Source organism: Anser anser (assembly GCF_964211835.1).
Source record: "Anser anser genome assembly, chromosome: 7".
Taxonomy (NCBI): Eukaryota; Metazoa; Chordata; class Aves; order Anseriformes; family Anatidae; genus Anser; species Anser anser.
Genome location: NC_139727.1, coordinates 17364090 through 17382319, shown reverse-complemented (window position 1 = coordinate 17382319; position 18230 = coordinate 17364090). Strand labels below are relative to the sequence as shown.

The following is an 18230-nucleotide window of genomic DNA, read 5'->3' as shown; positions in this document are numbered from 1 at the left end:
CTTCTAAAATACCCCCTTAAAGTTTTACAAATGGATTATATTGATTTTTAAGGCCCATGAGTGTTACAGAAAGGAAAATAAGGACAAAATACAGATTCAGGGCCACAACCGACAGTGTGTTATGTGTGGTGTTCCTTCACCACACCCCTCTGGATCAGCGCGGAAAGCCCGTGATCATTCGATTTAGAGTCCTCGCAACTGTCAGTCTGCTGATGGCGGGATGAACGCTGCCTGGAAGAGTCAAGGGGAGGGCTCCTTTCTAAGGAAGGCTGAATTAAACCAGTTCGTATTCCTCAACTTCCAGACATCTGACTCCTTGCTTTTCTAGAGTACATGACCACTACTGTTGAAAACCGTGGGCATGGTTTGTGTTTCTCTGGGGAACAGTTATATCATAGTCTACTTTAGCCTGTTTTTTTCCACTTCCACAAAAGCCCAAATTTTTTTAACTGTCTTCCTTCTTGGACTTTATGGTGAATTTGGCTCTTAACCTTGAAAATGTGAGCCAGCAGTTGCGTATGCTTAGATGAGATGCTTTAGCAGTGTAATGTCAAACATGCCTGCATCAGAGCAGCCTGACAACTGAGATTATGGCCCGTCTCCTCTCTATTTCCTTTCTTTATTGTTTGTCCACATAAAAAGAAACAAATGCTGCTTTTATTCTTAGTAGTAACCGCTTACATCTGTTCCTTGGGCGGTGGGGATGGGAACGTTTCCATCTTCATTAATCAATCAAAGTAATTGTGCCTTAGGACACTGGAATTTCAAATTGGTTATGAGACTTCAGGTGATGAGGTAACACACAGTTATCACAGAACACTCTCCACCCTTGTCCTCCCAGTTCTTGAGTTTTTGTGAGAAATCGTTGGCCTATTTATAATCCTAAATCTTTTTTAGATGCCTTTTTTTTTTTTTTTGCAAATATTTTCATTGCCGTGGATGCTGAATACAGCTGGCAGCAGTGCCATACCTTTAGATACCAGAGGAGGTTCCCTCTCTCGATGGCTGGTGTTGCTCACCTGGCGGGGACTGCCTCCACTGCAGTGATGCCCCCTGTGCTGCCTCCCCCTCCTCAGCTGTGGCTGGGAAAGGGCCTCTGCAGAGGCCCTGGTGCTGCTTGCTTCACTGCTTCCCTTCCCTGAGCCAGGCTGGGGCTGTTGTGACGCACACCACCCACGCAGTCCCCAGGTCAGCAGTGCCCACGCTGGAGGAGCTCACTTACCGTCAGGGGCTCTCAGGTCCTGAGTTTGCGGTGAGGCCTCCTTACGCTGAGATGACGTTGAAACCTCTGAGGGAGATGAGACTGTGGCTGCTGCAGCTGTTGAATTTTTGTTCTGTTCTTCAGGTTCCTGCAGGAGGAATAACTGCCATCCCTGCTGACCCCAGCACAGACAAACCTAAGCAGGGTGGGGAGAGGCTGCAGGAGGTTCACTTCCCTAAGCCATTTCTCTTCAACAGCAGGATTTTAAGCAAAATGTCTCGATATTCCACTAGCATGAGGACAAGAATCAAAGTGAGCTGCACCAGACACTGCCTAAACAGTCTAATATTCTGGATGATGATGGTTTTACTGATTTAGGGGGTCTTGTCTTTTCTTTTTCCTTGGTCTTTACCAAGGAAAAAATTCCCATTTTAGTTAATTGGGTTTTCTGCCTCAATAAAATCTTGAAAATTGAGCCAAAATGTAGAAGAAACCAACTGCTAATACGTTAGAAAATACCTCTGGAATAGTGAGAATGCAGTTACGGTACTATAGTTTGAGAAACTACATACTTTCAGAAGACACTTTAAAACCTTTGCTGGAAAAATGTGTTAAATTTCTACTGAGCCAGTTAGCAGTGGGACCTACATAACTGTTTATCCGTAGCCCTACACATTCTTGCTTTTTGCTTGTGTTTTTCAAAGATGCAAAAAACAAAGCCCAGCCAGCATTTAATGAAAAGACTAATTAGAAACAGTTCCTCCACCCTTTATACTGCTCAGTCAGTCAGAATTGCTGGTACTATTAGCGCAATCTCTGATACAGATTAGTCAAAGAAATCAGAGCATATTTTTGATCACAAAGGTGTAAGAATTAAAAACAAACAAACAACACAGACCATACTTACCCAAGTTTTCTCCTTTTTTACGTGGTGTCAGTGCAGTCATCTCTGTTCCTGGCCATGGTTTTCTCTTTCCCATCTTGTTGGCTTTCTTAAGCTCCAAAAAAGGTCACCATGGATGCAGTGAGTCCTGCCACTTCCCTGCACGTAAAAGAGCGCAATGGGCAACATGGAGTTAGGAGCCTTAGTTGGGGGCGTTTAAGTAAGTTCCTCCTGCTGGCTCTGGGGCATCTATAAGCGCTTCTAGATGAGCCAGCCCTGGATAGCTAACAAGCACAAAAAGAAATCCGTGTATTACCACCGTGAGCATGTTTGGAAAACAGCATCTGGTTTTGCTATTACAGACAGCTGCTTTTCTCTCAAGTGAGCCACATTACTTGACACACAAAAATAATTAACAGCTAACAATTCTAGAATTGATGTGAGGTAAAAGAGAATTACTGAATAAAAGCTGCCAGTGACTACTTCAGGTACTGCCACATTGGAAAAAAAAAACACATGGGGCTCTTACATGTTGGATGGAAAAAGGCAGGGTTGAAGTGATGAGAAACCCTAATTTCATTATATCAAGCAAAATTTTTTTTTTTTCCTCTCTGTTCAAGCAACACCAAAAGATGAACAACAAGCCCGAAAGAACTTGTGGAATGCCTAGGGCAGTTTGCTAAACAGTTCCCTCCCTCACCTACCATCATGCCTCTCCAGCGTTGACAAGCGTTTTAAGAATGGTCTCCTAAGAGGCATCGCTTGGGGAGTAAAGAAGTTTTAGAGCATGACTTTTTAAATCTGTGAACTACTCAATGACTTGCAGTTCTTCAGGAAAGAAAAATAATTTGTCTTTGGCGGTGGAAAATTTCACTTGGTTTAAAAGGAAAATCCCCCAAAACTCAACTTCAATTCTGCTGAGGCACATCAGACTGAAATGTTCCAGATTATCAGAAGAGAAAGGGCAAGCTTATTTTTTTGACCTGCAGACAATCCGTATGTCATCTTTCTCCACTGCAATAGTGTTCGTACACCTCATACCGAACGTGTAAGTGATGACACAGGTGGTGTTCCTCTCTGCCTTATCCCCTCATTTCTCAAAGGGCTTTTGGATCAAGAGCATGGCTCCTGTGTGAATCTAGTTTTGTATTAAAGGTGATTGAAAATTGTTTGGCTCACAGTGACTGACAATTGAGAAACTGCCTTACTGTTACAGTTTTTGTAATAAAAATTTTAATGTAAAAAAAAATGGGCTTGAAATAAAAGCCACTGCCATTAGCAGTGAAAAATCCTCCACATCACACTCTCGTCATACATGGCTGTTGTAAAGCTGATCGTACAGGTCACACCATATGTGTGTCCTGGAAACAGCTCACTTGTTTCACTTCATAATTAAGCGGGCAGGTGAGGAAGATGTTCCTGTCACAGATTACTGTAAAACACATTCTCGGGCCCAAACTTTCTGTCTCAGCTGGAAACACACAGTGCTGATGGACTGCACAAGAGGATGGCAGATAGGCTGGGCTAGAAGCATGCTGAACACAAAAACTGAAGGAAAGGAGCTGGCCTGCTCTGCGGGAGGGGTGCGGCTCAGCACCGTGCTCTCAGTTTATGGAAGTAGCTGCTGCGGGGTTTCACAGGGATGGAGCAGCGTGCGCTTCTGGCTCAGTGCTCAGAACTAGCATGGCAAAGGGTCGGCTGCTAGAAGACCCGTTTTTTGAGAGGATAAATGCTTGTGTTTCCTGAGCCAAGGGGTCAAACAGGCAGTTAACTGAAGAGTTGTGGGGAAGGCGGCTCAGGCTGTCCTGTGACACAGTGTGCTAGGAGACAGAGCACTTACCTGTGCGATGTGATGTGCGGGCTGACTTCTTCCATGACCAAGACTTCTGCAGCAGTTCATACACTACGGCTGCTCCTGTGCCTCACTCCTTCTAAACAGCGGAGCCCATACACAACTTGTGGTCATCGGGAACCTGCAAAAAAAAAATAAATAAATCACAGCAAGGTCGGAAGCCTGTGGAATGGCTGCCCTGCCTGTCCTGAGGCACCTGCCTGGGATCTGGGGCCCTGGGCCTCCTTTGCCCCCCCCTCCCATGGAACCAGGCTGGGGCTGTGGGTCAGCCCTGCACCCCCGACCAATGCTGGTGCTCTGTGACGACCCCACCGGGTAAGAACTGCGATAATTACAGCAAACGAGGCCGGACAGCAACAGGAAGCGGGGAGAGGGCCTGCAAGTAGCTGCAGGGCAGGACAAGATGAAGAGAAAGGAAAGGGTCGGTGGCTATCGGTGCCTGCGGCGAGGGCACGGCAGCACAGGGCTGAGGGATCTGTGTGGGGCCTCCTGCAGAGACTGGACCAGGCCACCGGCCTGCGGGAGCCTCCTCCAGCCCCTGGGCTCTGACCTGCCTCTCGGCGGGACTTGGGCATTCACCACCGAGCTGCATTTCTTTTTCCGATATTCAGCAACTCATCTGGCTCCCACATCAGGCTTTGAACCAACCATGGATTATGCATGAAATTCAACCACAAGCTGCACATTCCCTCCTGAAACATCAGCAATTCATCCAGAAAGAATGCAGCCCCTCTGTCCTCCCTCACCCCCAGCAGAACACAAAGGGAAAGGCCCTGGCAAACTCCCAAGAAGGGGGCTGCTGCAGGGCGGGTGTCTGCCCCGCACGTCCCTCCTCAGCTCTGCCTCTGTTGGGTTCGGCAGGAGCAGGCTGCCAACAGTCTGAGAGTGTCATTAGGAGGCAGTGACTCACCGCGGCCCGAGGGCTGCTCTATATTTAGGCATGACAGAGTCAGGAATGAATGCGTGGAGCTGGGAGCTGCTATCCTGAGGTCAAGACAAGGTTCAGATCCTGGCTGTCAGGGTTCACCATCACGCAAACATCCCCCCCTCTCACCTTCAGGGAGAACAGCTGGCAGAGGGAGCGGGCAGTGGCCCACAGCCAGGTCAGAGGACCCGCAGGTACAGGCTGATGGCTGTAAGAAGCCCTCCCTGCTGCAGCTGCTGGGCCTGGGCAGCGACTCCCTGCGATGGCTCGGGGCAGGGGGAGGTGTTGTGTAGGGTTTGTTAGTGTTACTCAATTCCACATTTTTTCCTGGTCTTTAGATCCTGAAGTTTGGGTGCAACGAGCTGTTTGCAGCTGGGTTGCAAACATCTCGGCAGACTGGTGGGGAGAGGGCTGGAAGGAAGCAGGAGAAGGAAAAAGGGTGGCTCAACCCCGGGGCAGGACAAAGCAGCTGCCACGTTTTGGGAAAGCAGTTTCAAGACCGCTATTTTGTTCGCAAACTTTTACTTCGGGACAAGTGACAAACCAGCAGGAAAGTTCCTGACTCCTCTCTTCCCAGGCTCCACGCATTGCCAGCTGCTCCCCCTGCCCCGCGCAGCTTTCCTAACAAATCCTGATTGATTTTGCAAATGGCCCTGGCTCTGTGCTCTCTGCCCAGAGGCGTCCTATGGGGCACAGCACGCACAGCTCACGCACCAGGCGCTGTGTTTTGCACCCCCTGCAGTGCTGCCAGCATTTTTCCCTCGCTTGTCCATGTTCGGTGGCACATGGATCAGCCACCAGGGAGTAAGGGGTGACAAAGAAAGCCACGTTCTGGAGTTGCCACCAGGGCAACTAAAAGGCTCTGCTAAAAAGCACGGCACCAGGCACAGCCACCCAGGGGCTCTGCTCAGTGTTTCCAAGTTATTTCTGAACAGCTGTTTTGCTCTTTTAACGTTAATTTCTGCCAGCCTGTTCCTGGGGGCGGGGAGCACTGAGGCTGCAAACCAGCACGTCACGCAGGGCAGCGATGGAGCCGGCGGGGACACAACTGGCTTCCGCTCAGTGCGCGACGCTGCGTGGGGCTGTGGAACTTGCTCTTCCCTCTCCTGGGGCTTCCTGACAGCAATTCCAGCGGCACTGTGCAGCCAACAGACCGGACCATTCCCAGGGAATGGACCATTTAGTAGCAATGCGGGTCCCTCAGAGCCCCTGAGGGGCACTGAGCAGGCGGTGGGGGGCACCAGAACAGACCCAAGAAGGCAGCAGCTGGCTCCAGCCCCACGCTATTTCACGGGAGGGGACTGCCCAGCCCGCCTGCTCCGCTCACCTCTCTGAGAAGCCAAGGCTGGGCTGCGGTCCCTGCTCCTTATCCCATGCCTGGAGAACCCGACGGGGGCAGCATGCAGAAGGCGCAGGCAGTCAGGGGCTGCGGGGCTCTGGCGTGTCAGAAGTGCCAATGCTGCGGGGCCAAGTCTCCTGCAAAACAGCAAAATGTCAGAACTTGCACTTACACGTGCCACGTATTTGAGAGACCCGCAGGCGGGCTCCCCTTGCCTCTGGTCAGCGCCCCGTGCTCCAGCAGACATGACCGCTGGGGCTGCCCTCGGAGGCCACAGCGAAGGGGCAGCTGCGGAGCGGCTGTTTCTGGAGGCAGCACTGTGCTGGGACACATCTGAAAAGCTTCCCGAGTGAAGCCGGAACCTTCCTGTGCTGTTTCTCTTCCCGAGTCTTTATCAGTGGTTTGCGTTGTCTTTTGTTGTTGGTCTGTTTGGCTGTTTTCTTTTAATAAGTAACGTTTTGAAACCCCCGCAGGCCATGCAGGCCCCACGAGCCAGGGCCTGCTGCCACCCCCTGAACCCGTTACCTGACTTGGGTTTTGGTGCCAGCCCTTTGTGCTGCGAGCCACCTAGGCTACAAGTTGAACTCAGCAGCATCAGCACTACACAAAAGCAGCTGCAACAACCAGCTGCCTAACGTCAGCCTTCGGGAGTCCCGCTAACGGCAAACACATATCTGCATCATTGATCCCATAACAGGAGGGAAACACCAAGGGGTTGCCCTGAATCCAGCCCTAAACCCGAATTACTGCTAGCTGCTGCACCACCCCCAGGAGGCCCATCGCAGCAGGATACGGTGCTCTGATCCATTGCCCGGGCAGGGGGAGTTGTGGAGGAAGAGAAACTCTCCACCTCCCACCCAGCAGGGCCGGGAGCAGGGCAGCCCGCTGGCTGCCTCGCTGGGCAGGGTGCTTGTGCCGCACACCCTGGGCAAGTGGCTCCCGCTCAGCGCCCAGCGGCTCTGTTCCGGGACCTTCCGACAGCAGCCCAAGCCCCGGTGCTGCAGGGGCCGAGCCGGTTCCAGCGGGATTGTGCAAACGCAAACCCCGGCGTTTCTCCGTGAGACAGACCCGGTCCAAATCTCCACCGCGCACTTTGCACCCTGATTGCCGTGACCTCATCCTGGCTCCCCCCGCAGTGTTTAAAGTCCAGTGCAGAGGGGCGCTCACCTGCCTCTGACGCAGCACAGCTCGCCCCGCTCCTCCCGGCCCGCACGAAGGCTCCGGGGCCTGGATCCGGGCTGCAGGATGCGGCTGCTTTTTGAGGCAGCGGTTCTGTGCCTGACCCTGGGCTTGGGGCACGGCACCGAGGACACGACGCAGGAGAACGCCGCCCAGCAGACCTCCTCCACGGAGTCATACTTTCCAGAATGGGGCATCGGGGCCATCCGGGACAGCTTTGAAACAGTTAACAGCTACTTTGACTCCTTCTTGGAACTGCTTGGGGGGAAAAATGGCGTTTGTCAGTACAGATGTCGATACGGTAAGTGAAGGGCGGCCCCACGCTGGGGACATGGGGCAGAACGCTCTGTGCCTGGGGCTGCTGGCTGCTTTGCTAGGACAGGCACTGTCCGTTAGCACCCTTGGGGATGGTAGAAGGGCAAGGCATTTAGCACTGTCCCAGCAATGTATATGCTCTGTTACTTTCCTAATCTGGTGCTAAGGAGGCCCTCAGAGTGGTGCTGCTGGTCACCACGTCCCCACCTAGCTCTTCCTGGCTCCTCTCTCCCCACCCTGTCTTCCCCTCCTTCCCTCCTCTGTGGAAACTCGCAGCTCTCCTTCCCGAGGCCACCCATGACCCAACCCTGGGCGGCACGGGAAGGCCACCGCAGAGAGCCACGACTTCTCTGCTGGTGCCAGCACCAGAAACCCAGCCCTCATCCTTCCCCCTAAGCAGCGACTGGTCTGTGCTGGGTGCAATGGGACAAGAGGAGAGGACGCGGGTCTTACAGCCAGCGTGTGGGGGTGACCCAGCCACCCAGTTACGAGGCCCTGGCGGGGAGGATGAGCTGCTGGTGCAGGCCTGACTCAGAAGGGGCTGTTCGTGTTGGCTGCGGCCGTAATCTCGGCAACCTTCGGAGCGTGGTTATTCAGCAGCCGCGAGTTGGCTAATAGCAGGGGTTGGAGGAGGGGAGATAACAGGAAGGTAAACGAGCCCCACTGTCACCACGGAGGAACCTTTAGTACTCAAGGCGGAATGAGGCAGCCACTGCTCACCTTGGACTTTGAGAGATTTACCAAAAAGGAAGGGTTTGGATCATCCCACAGGGAGGGCACCGGGAGAAACACAGATGCTACAGAGTGCCTGAGGCAAAATTAGGGAAGGCTGATGATACTCAGAGCTCATTTTGGGAAGGAAGCTCATTTTGGCTTACCACTGTCAAGTCCTGGAGAACTTACCGCTCTCAGGCCAGGTCTCTCCCTGCCCTAGTCCTCTGCTCTCCATGCACCTCCACAGAGCAGTGCAAACACCTGCCCATTCCCCAGGAGCATCCTGCTTCTTATCAGAGAAATCTTCACCTAGAAAGGAAAACAAACACACACTTCTTTAGCCCTGTTCTTGTCCTCTGCTGAACAGCTCATTAATCACTGGCTGAAGGAGGAAATTTAAAATGCTACCCGCATGCCTCCCAGGGCCTTGCTGTACCCTCCCAGGACCATTTGTCTGTGCTGGTCGCTAGCACAGACACCGCAAACTGCAAGCAGAGGGGATGCAGGGACAATTCCCAACCAACGAGACCAGATGCCTGTGCCCAGAAGAACGAATGCCAACCATCTTTATTGTCTTGCTGCTGAATCAGGGCTTGATTGCTTTTTTCCCAGCCAAGAAACAAAATTGGTGCATTCCACTCTCCCACTTCAGACAAGAGATACTGATAATACCTTATTTTGCCACGATAAAGGTCAGGACTCACCTGTAATTGCCACATCCATCTTCAGCTGAGCACAAACACTTGGCTGGTCTGGCTGCCAGCCTCTCCTCCCGATTTATCAGCACCTGGTGAGGTCTGAGAACAAACAAGGTGACGGATTGCTCCCTTAACTCAGAACATTACGGTTACCCAAGTATTTGCAGGAAAATACCTCCTCCTCTTTATAAAAGCTCTCTGGGCATCTCAGGGGGAACAACAGCCTCAAGTGGGAGTAAATCCCTTGACAGCTTCTCTCAGCCGTCTGGCCAGGCAGGACGTTGATGTTCTGCACAGCGAGTGGTCCTGAGGCACACCTTCCAAGGCCCTCCACCACAGCACTCAGTGGCCGTGGTGAGGAAGGACAGTGTCTGCCCAAAGCAGAGAAATAACTTGGTCCCCCCACCGCAGCAAGGGACCCCAGGACCATCTGTTCACCTGGAAATCTCTTCCCTTCACCTTACCCCAGTACTGCAGTGTCTCAGACCTCCTGCATGGGCCACAAATCTCCTCTAGCCAGCAGGCTGTTTTCCAGCCTCTTGGCACAGCCACAACAGCTTGGGGATATTAAAATGCATCAGGGAAACTTGCTTCCCATTAGAAACACAACTTTGGTTCTCCTTTAAGGCAACGCCAATGAGGCAGTGCCCTGAAATACATCTTCCAGAGAGCAGGCTTTCTCAGCAGGGCCATGCTTCTGTACATCAGCATCACCCCCCAGGCAGACCACGAGAGGTGCCTGGTGAAACACAGGCAGCAAAACCACCAGCGTGACCCACCGAGCCCCTTCCCCACCACAGACCTGCCTGTGGGATGGGCAAGCAATAAATAATAACAGGCGCTGAGTAAACGCTCATGTAGAATGAGGAGCCCCATCGCTAGTGCCTTGCCTTTGTTTTTGTTTTCCTCTCAGCTACAGACAAGATGTGGGAGAGAAGTTAACTGTGGTGTCTCAGGCTTGATCTAGCTGATCACTTTGCAAATGATTAAACTTTGTTTTTCAAAGAGGAGGGGGCGGGTTTCCTACAAAGGCTCATCTTGAGGGCAGTTCTGTTGATTTCACAGTTCTCACAAGATTTATTTTTTCTGGTCACCTTTGTAAAACATTTTAATAGCTGGAACTTCAGCTTGTTGAAGGTTTTCTCTAGAAACACAGTTATCCCCACATACCAAAGCAGCCTCACTCCTACTCGGAATTGCCACCTTATCCCGTAATTGGCAACAGGCTGCAGGAACACAACTTATCATCAATAGTACAAGCAAGTCATTAAAATTTGATCCCATCCTGCAAAATCTACCTTAGATTTTGAACCTGCCGCTGCTTCCTTCTTCAGCTCAAGAACATTTGACTCTGAGTCCCAATTCTTGGCTCCTTCCAGAAAAGGAACCAGGCTGTAGCCAGACCTGGGTGCTGCCCTCCTCTCACTGTGTTGCTTGGGAGCCGTTGGCTGTAAGATTCAGCCCATCTATAGACACAATCCCTTCTCTCTACAGCATAGCCACCAAAATAGCGTAATATGCAACGTGTCCTGAACTCAGGTGTTACCTTGTGTCTGTGTACCTCAATGGACTTGTGTTTTGGTGCAAAGCTAATCCTATAATGGTGGTGTGCCGTGACCAGCTGACCTGTGCTCTCTGTCTATTGTTAACTCGGCTCCACCTGCTCAAATAACAATGCTTTCTGCTAGAAAAGTGCATCTGGAGCAGGAAGCAGATCTGACCTATTCAAATGGACAAAAGGGTGGAAACGAGAGTAGCTGCCGTACTGAGAAATACCTTCCCACACAAATGCCACTACCTGCTGGGAATGTCAACTGGAGAGCTTTGTCTTGGCTTGTGGACAGCTGAATCCCTGAAGCACACTGCAGTTCTGTAGGGTTGGAGAAAACTGCCTATTGGCATCTCACAGCTGGATGGTATTTTGGTCCGTTATTTGTTGCAAGCCTGTTGTTTAAACAAAACTGCGCTAGCAATTTGTAATTTAGAAGGTGCTGGGAACATTCCTGCACGTGACCTTTTGAGGCATTTTGCTGTGAGGTCTTCCCAAAACCATACTAGATTTAGTAGATTTATGGCTATATTAACCACTGGTAATCTAGGTACCTTGTCAGAAAAAAAGGGGAAAAGTGTCTTACACAGCTATCGGTGCCGACAAGAAGAAAAAGAGAAAACGGAGTTTAAAAGGATCCAATCCTGAAAGGCTAAATTACATCTACTCTATATCTATACACACTCTCTAACAGGGATCAAGGAAGCTGGAACTTCAAGACACAGGTGATGGACTTACAGAAGTCTTAACTCAAACATGCTTTAGTTGGAGCATTCACACAGCTTACAAAGTTTTCCCAAAGCAGGGTTCAAAGGTCTTGTTTTAACACCGCATCCTGCATTTGAGATCTCCCTTGCATAAACCCTGCTGGGGCAGAAACACAACAAGCACTGAACACGCACCAAGGGACAGCAGAGAGAAACCCAACCCCACGAGGGCTGGTCTGCACTGGAAACAGGGCAGTCCCGTCACGCTCCCTCTCTCCACTCTTTCAGCATCGAGTAAATAATTATTCAGGGAGGAACTTCTTGCTTCTCTATGGCTATTAAGAAGCATACTAAGGGAGGGCGGATATAAAGGGATGAAACTGCAGAGTGTGTCAGTGGCACCCGTCCTTCGCTCTTTGCACCTCCTGGAGAAGAACAAAACATCTGGGGATGCAGAGCAGAGGGGAGCTGCCTGACTCTCCGTGTTTTTTGGTACAACTCTTGGGAAGATCAGCTTTCCTAACGCTTTTCCTTTCTTTCTCAGGGAAGGCTCCAATGCCGCGACCTCACTACAAGCCCCAAGAACCGAACGGCTGCAGCTCCTATTTTCTGGGGCTCAAGGTACCCCAAAGTGTATGTACTGCCACACCCACCATCCCGAAATAATGCAATTCTCTAATCACAGTAAGCAGCTAATAATTCGGGGGAGGGAAAATGCTCAGCTGTGCTAGATGCTGGCTGTGCAATGGCTTCTCCTCACGGCTGAGGGCAGAGCTCTGCAAAAGGGAGGGAGTATCGCTTGTGCTGCGCTAGGGGACACGCTGCCCTCCTGGGACTGCCAAAAGACACGGCTGGCTGCCGACGGCAGGCAAGGCGAACGCGTCAGTCTGAGCACAGCCGAGCTCACTGTCACTCAGGGAAGCAGGAAGACCTCAGAGGCTGGTGGCAGCAGAACGGGGATCACGTAGACAGGAGCTCTGTCCATGACAGACTGGCCTGTTGCTCTGGCTGTCTCGGTAGGCACCGCAGGTTTCCTGAGCAGAGTGCTAGAAGAAGAAAAGGGATGTCCAAGCAGAGCATTGGTGTGGGGAAACGTGTTTTTATCGACCTGTGCCCTTGTGAGACACATTTGATGCTAGGCAGCTCAGTGATTATGCTAATTATGTATTAGCATAATGCACAAACAGCAATATCTGGATGCGTTATCCACACCGCTCCCTCCCATGCTTTTTGCCTCTACTGGGTACTGGAATAAACCTGCGGGCTTTAATGCTGCACCCTCTCGCCGTTTTAAAGGCAATTAATGAAATCATATTGGAATCACCAGGAAAAGCTCTCCCGAGAGGCTCTAAGAGGAGAAATTACTATTCAGCAGGTGCATTACTGCTGCCCATGAAGCCTGCAGCAATTAGGCCGAATCCTGCCCTGAAAACACCTCCCTTTACAGCCCATTTTTCTTGTTAGATTAGTTCCTTAAACCACATTTCATTGCAAACCTTGTGGGCATTTCTGTGGTACTGCCTCCTTCTGCGGGCGGTCGTGAGTGCTGAGCGCAATGGAGAAAAAACACATCCCCTAAATATTACATGAGGAAGGCCGATCAGGGGAAGAATTCATAACGAGCTAACGAGTCCAGCCTCTCTAGGAGTCAGGCCCTGCTCCATCACCCCCATGGTTATTAGCTAAGCTTGCGGCTTACCTCCAAGGGAGCAGAACCTCCCCGATCCATGCTGTATTTATCCTTGGTCTCACAAGCACATCTGTAAGAAAAGAGGCATTAATAACACTTATATCAGATTTATTAGGCCAAGGAGCAGGCTGTGGGAAAAGGAGGAAAAGGGGCTTTGCCATACCTCTGGTTTGGGCAAAGGAGCCAGCGGGGCCCTGTAAAATCTCGCCCAGTTGCAGCTGTTTGAGTGCAAGGCACGCTCCTTTCCTTTCCTTCCCCAGCTAGATTTGGGCATCCCTGCCATGACCAAGTGCTGCAACCAGCTGGACGTTTGTTACGACACCTGCGGGGCCAACAAGTACCGCTGCGATGCCAAGTTCCGCTGGTGCCTCCACTCCATCTGCTCCGACCTCAAGCGCAGCCTGGGGTTCGTCTCCAAGGTGGAAGGTAGGCTTCCCCAGCTTGCGTCCCCGCGGGGGAACAAGCGGTGGCAGGGAGGGGGGGGTGCGTGCAGGGAGCCATCTCCTTGCCAAACCAAACCAAAACCTGCAGTAGGGAGCAGTGCATCTGTCCCGCAGCATGACAGAGGGGGCAGAGCTGAGAGACAACACGGGGCCTGGGATCTGCCCACACATACTCCTGCCCCAAGACTAGACAACTAAAATTATTTTTACGCCCGTCCTCTGTAAGGCTGGCCTCTGCCTCCTGCAGAGGGCTGCGTGGCAGTAATGTGGGACAGGCAGCGAACAGTGCCTGCTGTGTGCTGCCAGGGTAAGACGTGCCTAAGGAAGGTGGCACTGAGATGGTTTAAGATGTTTGCAGGAGCTTTGGGCTTAAAAACAGGCAGAGCCCTTGAGAACAGCCCCTCTTGGCTCATAAGGTCTGTCGTTAGGTGAAGCTGAGCTGCATTTTCTTTCCAGAGGTGCAGCCTGACTAGAACAACCGCTGAAGTCTGTGTGACCCCGGTACTAGCGTGGGTGGCTTTGTACCCGGTCACAGATAAATGTTTTTAGAGCGTGCAGGCCAGCAAGAGAAAGAGTTGTGGACTGAGACAAGTGCCACAGGCCAAGCACAGCCAAATTTTCATGGTCACTCTTATCTAGGGGTCCTCTTGCAGCCAACCTCTTCCTATCTCTTTGGTTTCCTCTGCCAGTTTTTCAGGTCAGCCCTCTTCCCTTTCAGCCTGCAGCAGTGGAGCCAACAGGCAGGCCCTGGGGAGTTAAGGGGGAGCAGAGCTCAGGCCCTGGCTGACCCGAGCCACCTTTACCTGCAGCCAAGCAGGAGCAGATGCCTCCAGCACACATCCTGGTGGCCAGAGGAGGCACAAGGGCTGTTAGTGAGAACCTCTGAGCTGTCCTCTCCTCCCATTGCTCTATCTCCTCTTGCCTCCTGCGAGTCTCCTCCACTGCCACCCCACTCTTACGGGGGTCCTTTCCACCAAGGCACCAGAGGCCAAAGCAAGCAGGTGGGGCAGAGCGGTTGCCCTCCCTTTGTGTGGATACAGACATCCCTAGCCCACTTCCAGCTGCGTCAGTAAACCCCAAACTCGATTTCCCCACTGACTCGCCGCAATCTTTGTAGCACCTGCCAAATGAGCAGTCTCCCGAACTACTGATATGCAGCTTCAGGGCTGTTTTGGGGGAAAGGAAGGGGCTAGCAGACAGGCATGCTGGTGCAACCACAGCAGGATGCTTCATGCTGGCATTGTAACTCTGGAAAAAAAAAAACAGAAAAGATTGGCCAGTAGTAGCTATGAACAGCTGTGAGGAGAGGGAGCTGGGAAAGACCGTGCTGTGGAGGTCTTCTGGGAAATGTGCTTGGTACATGGTGCTGTTTGTAGTGCTCCACATGCTCCACCAGCGAGAAAAGGCTGAGAGAGGCAGGAAAGGAGCCTGGCAGGGAGGGAAGTCAGTGCCACCCCAGGCCCCAGAGAAGAAGCCCCAGTTCAGCAGAAGGCACCTTCTGGATTTATAAAAACACATTACCCAGAGAGAACATGCCCACGTTTCCAACTGTAAGTACTCCCGCCAGCCCTCGGACATCCCAGGGTGCCTGTTACTCACATGCCTGATCTTTTCTTTCTCCATAGCTTGTGAATCCGTCGCAGACACGGTGTTTAACGCTGTCTGGACCCTGGGCTGCCGGCCCTTCATGAACAGCCAAAGGAGCGCCTGCATTTGCAGTGAGGAAGAACGAGATGAACTGTGAGGAAGAGCAGATCCCCTGGCCTCCACCAGCCTGCTGCCAAGCGTCCCCTCTCCACACAGCACCTTCTATCAGCCCTCGGGCCAGGGGGACCTGGGCCGAGCAACACGCATCGGCTGCAGCTTTTGGGCAGGAGGCTGTCACGGAGGAGGCAGCCTGTGGAAACGGGGCAGCGATGCCTGCTGTCCAGCGCAGCTGCAGGTCAACAGCCCTGTCCCTTTCCATCAGCCTGAATGACCTGATGCCTATTTTCTCCACAGACTGATCAGGAAAGGCAAGCAGGATGCAGCGATGGTTGTAAACAAGGGGATCACTTGTTTGCCTTAGACACGATTGTATTAGCATCCCCTGCCCCTTACCTTTCTGAATTGCAGTGCGAAGCATGAGGCTTCTGCAGCCCCGCAAAGTCCCAGTCTGTGGCCACACTATTCATGTTTTCCCACTTCTGGTGACTGAAGGAGAGGGGTAATTTGCTCTCAGTATGTTGCTCACATCCATCCCTGACATTCTCCATTCTATCGTTACACGCCCTGACAACCCTGCTTATTTAAATACTTGGTGGATCCTAAAACAATTTAAAATATTCAGGGATTTGGTAAGAATGAGAAGGACTCGCTGTGTTTGTGACACCGACACGTTTTGTTTGCAGTAATACTCGGTGTCTCTTACACACCTACAGCACTCTCCCCGTCTCAAGAGAGGAAGCTGCTTTTCTTTGTCTATGTCACCCAGACTGCATCTGTTTAATTAATTTCTTCCCATATCATTTAACAAAGCTATTCCCTTCAGATCCCTTTTTCACACAAAATGGCTGGGTATCCACCTCCATCTTCTGCACAGAGGCAACAGGAGGCTCACAGTTGTCTTGGATGAGCTTTTTAAAATCCTGGAGGCTTATCTGTCAGATGGCAGGGCTTATTGCTACCTCGGTGGGGCAGAGACACTGCCAGCTGAAGAGCGATCGGCAGTTTCAGACAGCACCCTTTTTAAAACGTGGTTAATACTTCCATCTGCTATCGGGAGCTTTTATTGCGTGTAAAATTAGAATTTAAAGTGGTATATGGAATTTCATCTACATGCAACATTTGCAGACAGCTTTCATCTGTGTTTCTTGTTGAAAGGAAGTTGCTATCGGGTGTGCGTGCCGTGCCACATAAATACTGCAGTGTCTTCTGCAAACATATTTATGGTTATGTTCTTCCATCTGTCACAGAAAAGTTAAGGCTACAGAAGGGTAATTTAACAAGGATGGAAAGAGTCTGTTTTAGTTACCTTTCTTCTAGTTTGTGTTTAAATGGATGCACGGAGCTATAAATTATTTCAGCTCTGTTCTTGCCAGTCATCTTTGCTTTACTGCTAATAGGGACTGCAACAACAAGACCCAACGGTATGAAAACAGGGAACCACAAGTGATTGCAGGAGGTGCACTGTGATGTTTTCCATTAAGGAGGGCCTGAATTTACACTCACCAGGTGTAATGGCCTCCTTTCCTAGCTGTGCTAATGCCACTGGAGAGTGAGGACTGTGCTGCCAAGCTTCATCGCAGTGTGTGGCTATCAGAGCACGAGACTGGACACTGATTATCCATCTAAGAAATACATTTTTTTTTTGTCGAGGGACGGAAGGAAACATTTCTGATTCCAGACACTTCCCAACCTTTGCCTTCCGTTGGTGAAATTGCGCCTGTTGTCAGTTCTAAATAGGAGCACACACTTATGATTAAATAATACAATTTTAAAAACGTATCTTGTCTAATCTCAATAGCCTGCTACCAGATTAAAGCCAGGCCAAGCAACCGGTGATGGATAATGACACACACTGGAGAAACTTGAGGGTTCTGAATGAAATCTCTCTTTCCACACACTGACGCTTTGGAGCCACAGCTGCTATAAATCATGATGTCTTTGTGCCTTCAGACTGCCATTCATTCAAAACACGACAGGCTGCTGCATGCGGGGCACCTACAAGCACCACGTTTCACAACAAAGTTAAGCTGTGGCGATCTGAAAAATTCCCCAAGCAGCTCTACAAGGAAACTTTTAAAACTTCAAGTAATGGCAGTGACTCAAGAAAACCACCAGATAATCCTGCATAGGGCAGAGACAGCGCATAAACTACGGTAAAACTTCTGCAGCTGAGCTAGTAACCGCTTCCCCTACACGCTGCTCGTGCTCCTCAGCGGTGTCCAGCTGAGGGCCAGCTTGGGTCATCTTCATCTCCACCCTGCTCTGAACAGTACAAAGACACCGTGCTCACCCGGTGACTTCCTGTTGACTCTGCGTTTTGGCAGGATTATTTGCAACTCTTGCTGATGTTCAGCCCGCTCGGTCAGCGTGCCCTCTCCCAGTGGTGGTGCCTCAAATTTGAACTCTACGTTTCCACCAAGGACATGAAGGCAGGACTAGGAAGGCAGGTACCTGGTGTCTCCTCCTGGACACTAACCGTCTGACTTTCACTTTGCATCCTATGACAGGACGAGGCGGTGCCAGCCGAATCCCAGCCACACACATCAGGCAGCACCGATGTGGCTTGGATTTGAACCGTGGTTGTCAGCTGGCTGGACCCTCAGGAGCACTGCTGCCGGGCGTCTCGCACACTCAGTGCCTGCTTGTGCACTGCCTTTTGTTTCCACTCCGTGGCGTGGCTGATAAAATTAAAGAGAAAAGCAAATCCCTTGGCTCTCAGATGAGTTTGGCCTTTGATTTCACGTCCAGGTTGTAAAGCTGACAAAGACAGATGGAAGCAAAAGGTAAACTGTGGAGAGAGAAAAGACTGAAAAATGGTTTTGTTCTCTGTCCAGGAGCCTTCCCCTCCACGTCAGAGGAGAAATGGCCACAGGGCAGTGGCAGATAGCAGAGCTACTGTCCCGCTTGCAGGACAAACTGAGCACCTTCCCAGACCACTCTGTTCACATGGCCACACAGACCAGTGCTTCTTCCTCATCACTCCTCCAAATGATTTAGAGAAAAAGCTGTGGAGCAGCTAGGCTGCTTT

At 51.1% G+C, this 18230-nt stretch overlaps 1 protein-coding gene and 2 long non-coding RNA genes across 5 annotated transcripts; 1 reads left to right on the top strand and 2 right to left on the bottom strand.

Annotated features, from left to right (window-relative positions):
- Window positions 1–1854: 1854 nt before the first annotated feature.
- LOC310902557 lies at window positions 1855–7505 on the bottom strand. The gene is made up of 3 exons (XR_014586769.1): window positions 7368–7505; window positions 6189–6337; window positions 1855–4057 (listed from the first exon to the last, which is right to left on the bottom strand). It is a non-coding gene; the product is annotated as an uncharacterized lncRNA (long non-coding RNA).
- PLA2G12B (phospholipase A2 group XIIB) lies at window positions 6397–16980 on the top strand. 2 transcript variants are annotated; one of them, XM_083844272.1, is made up of 4 exons: window positions 6397–7680; window positions 11907–11983; window positions 13313–13478; window positions 15121–16980. In XM_083844272.1, the coding sequence occupies exons 1-4, from the start codon at window positions 7446–7448 to the stop codon at window positions 15237–15239; spliced, it is 597 nt and encodes a 198-aa protein (XP_083700398.1). In that variant the 5' UTR covers window positions 6397–7445; the 3' UTR covers window positions 15240–16980. The 2 variants fall into 2 exon arrangements, with proteins under 2 accessions (XP_083700398.1, XP_083700397.1); XM_083844271.1 differs by having other exon boundaries at window positions 6405–7680; window positions 11907–11995.
- Window positions 7691–13306, bottom strand: LOC310902556. Of its 2 annotated transcripts, none has more exons than XR_014586767.1 (3): window positions 12270–13306; window positions 9113–11050; window positions 7691–8717 (listed from the first exon to the last, which is right to left on the bottom strand). It is a non-coding gene; the product is annotated as an uncharacterized lncRNA (long non-coding RNA). The 2 variants fall into 2 exon arrangements; XR_014586768.1 differs by having other exon boundaries at window positions 7691–9205; window positions 9282–11050.
- Window positions 16981–18230: the final 1250 nt, after the last annotated feature.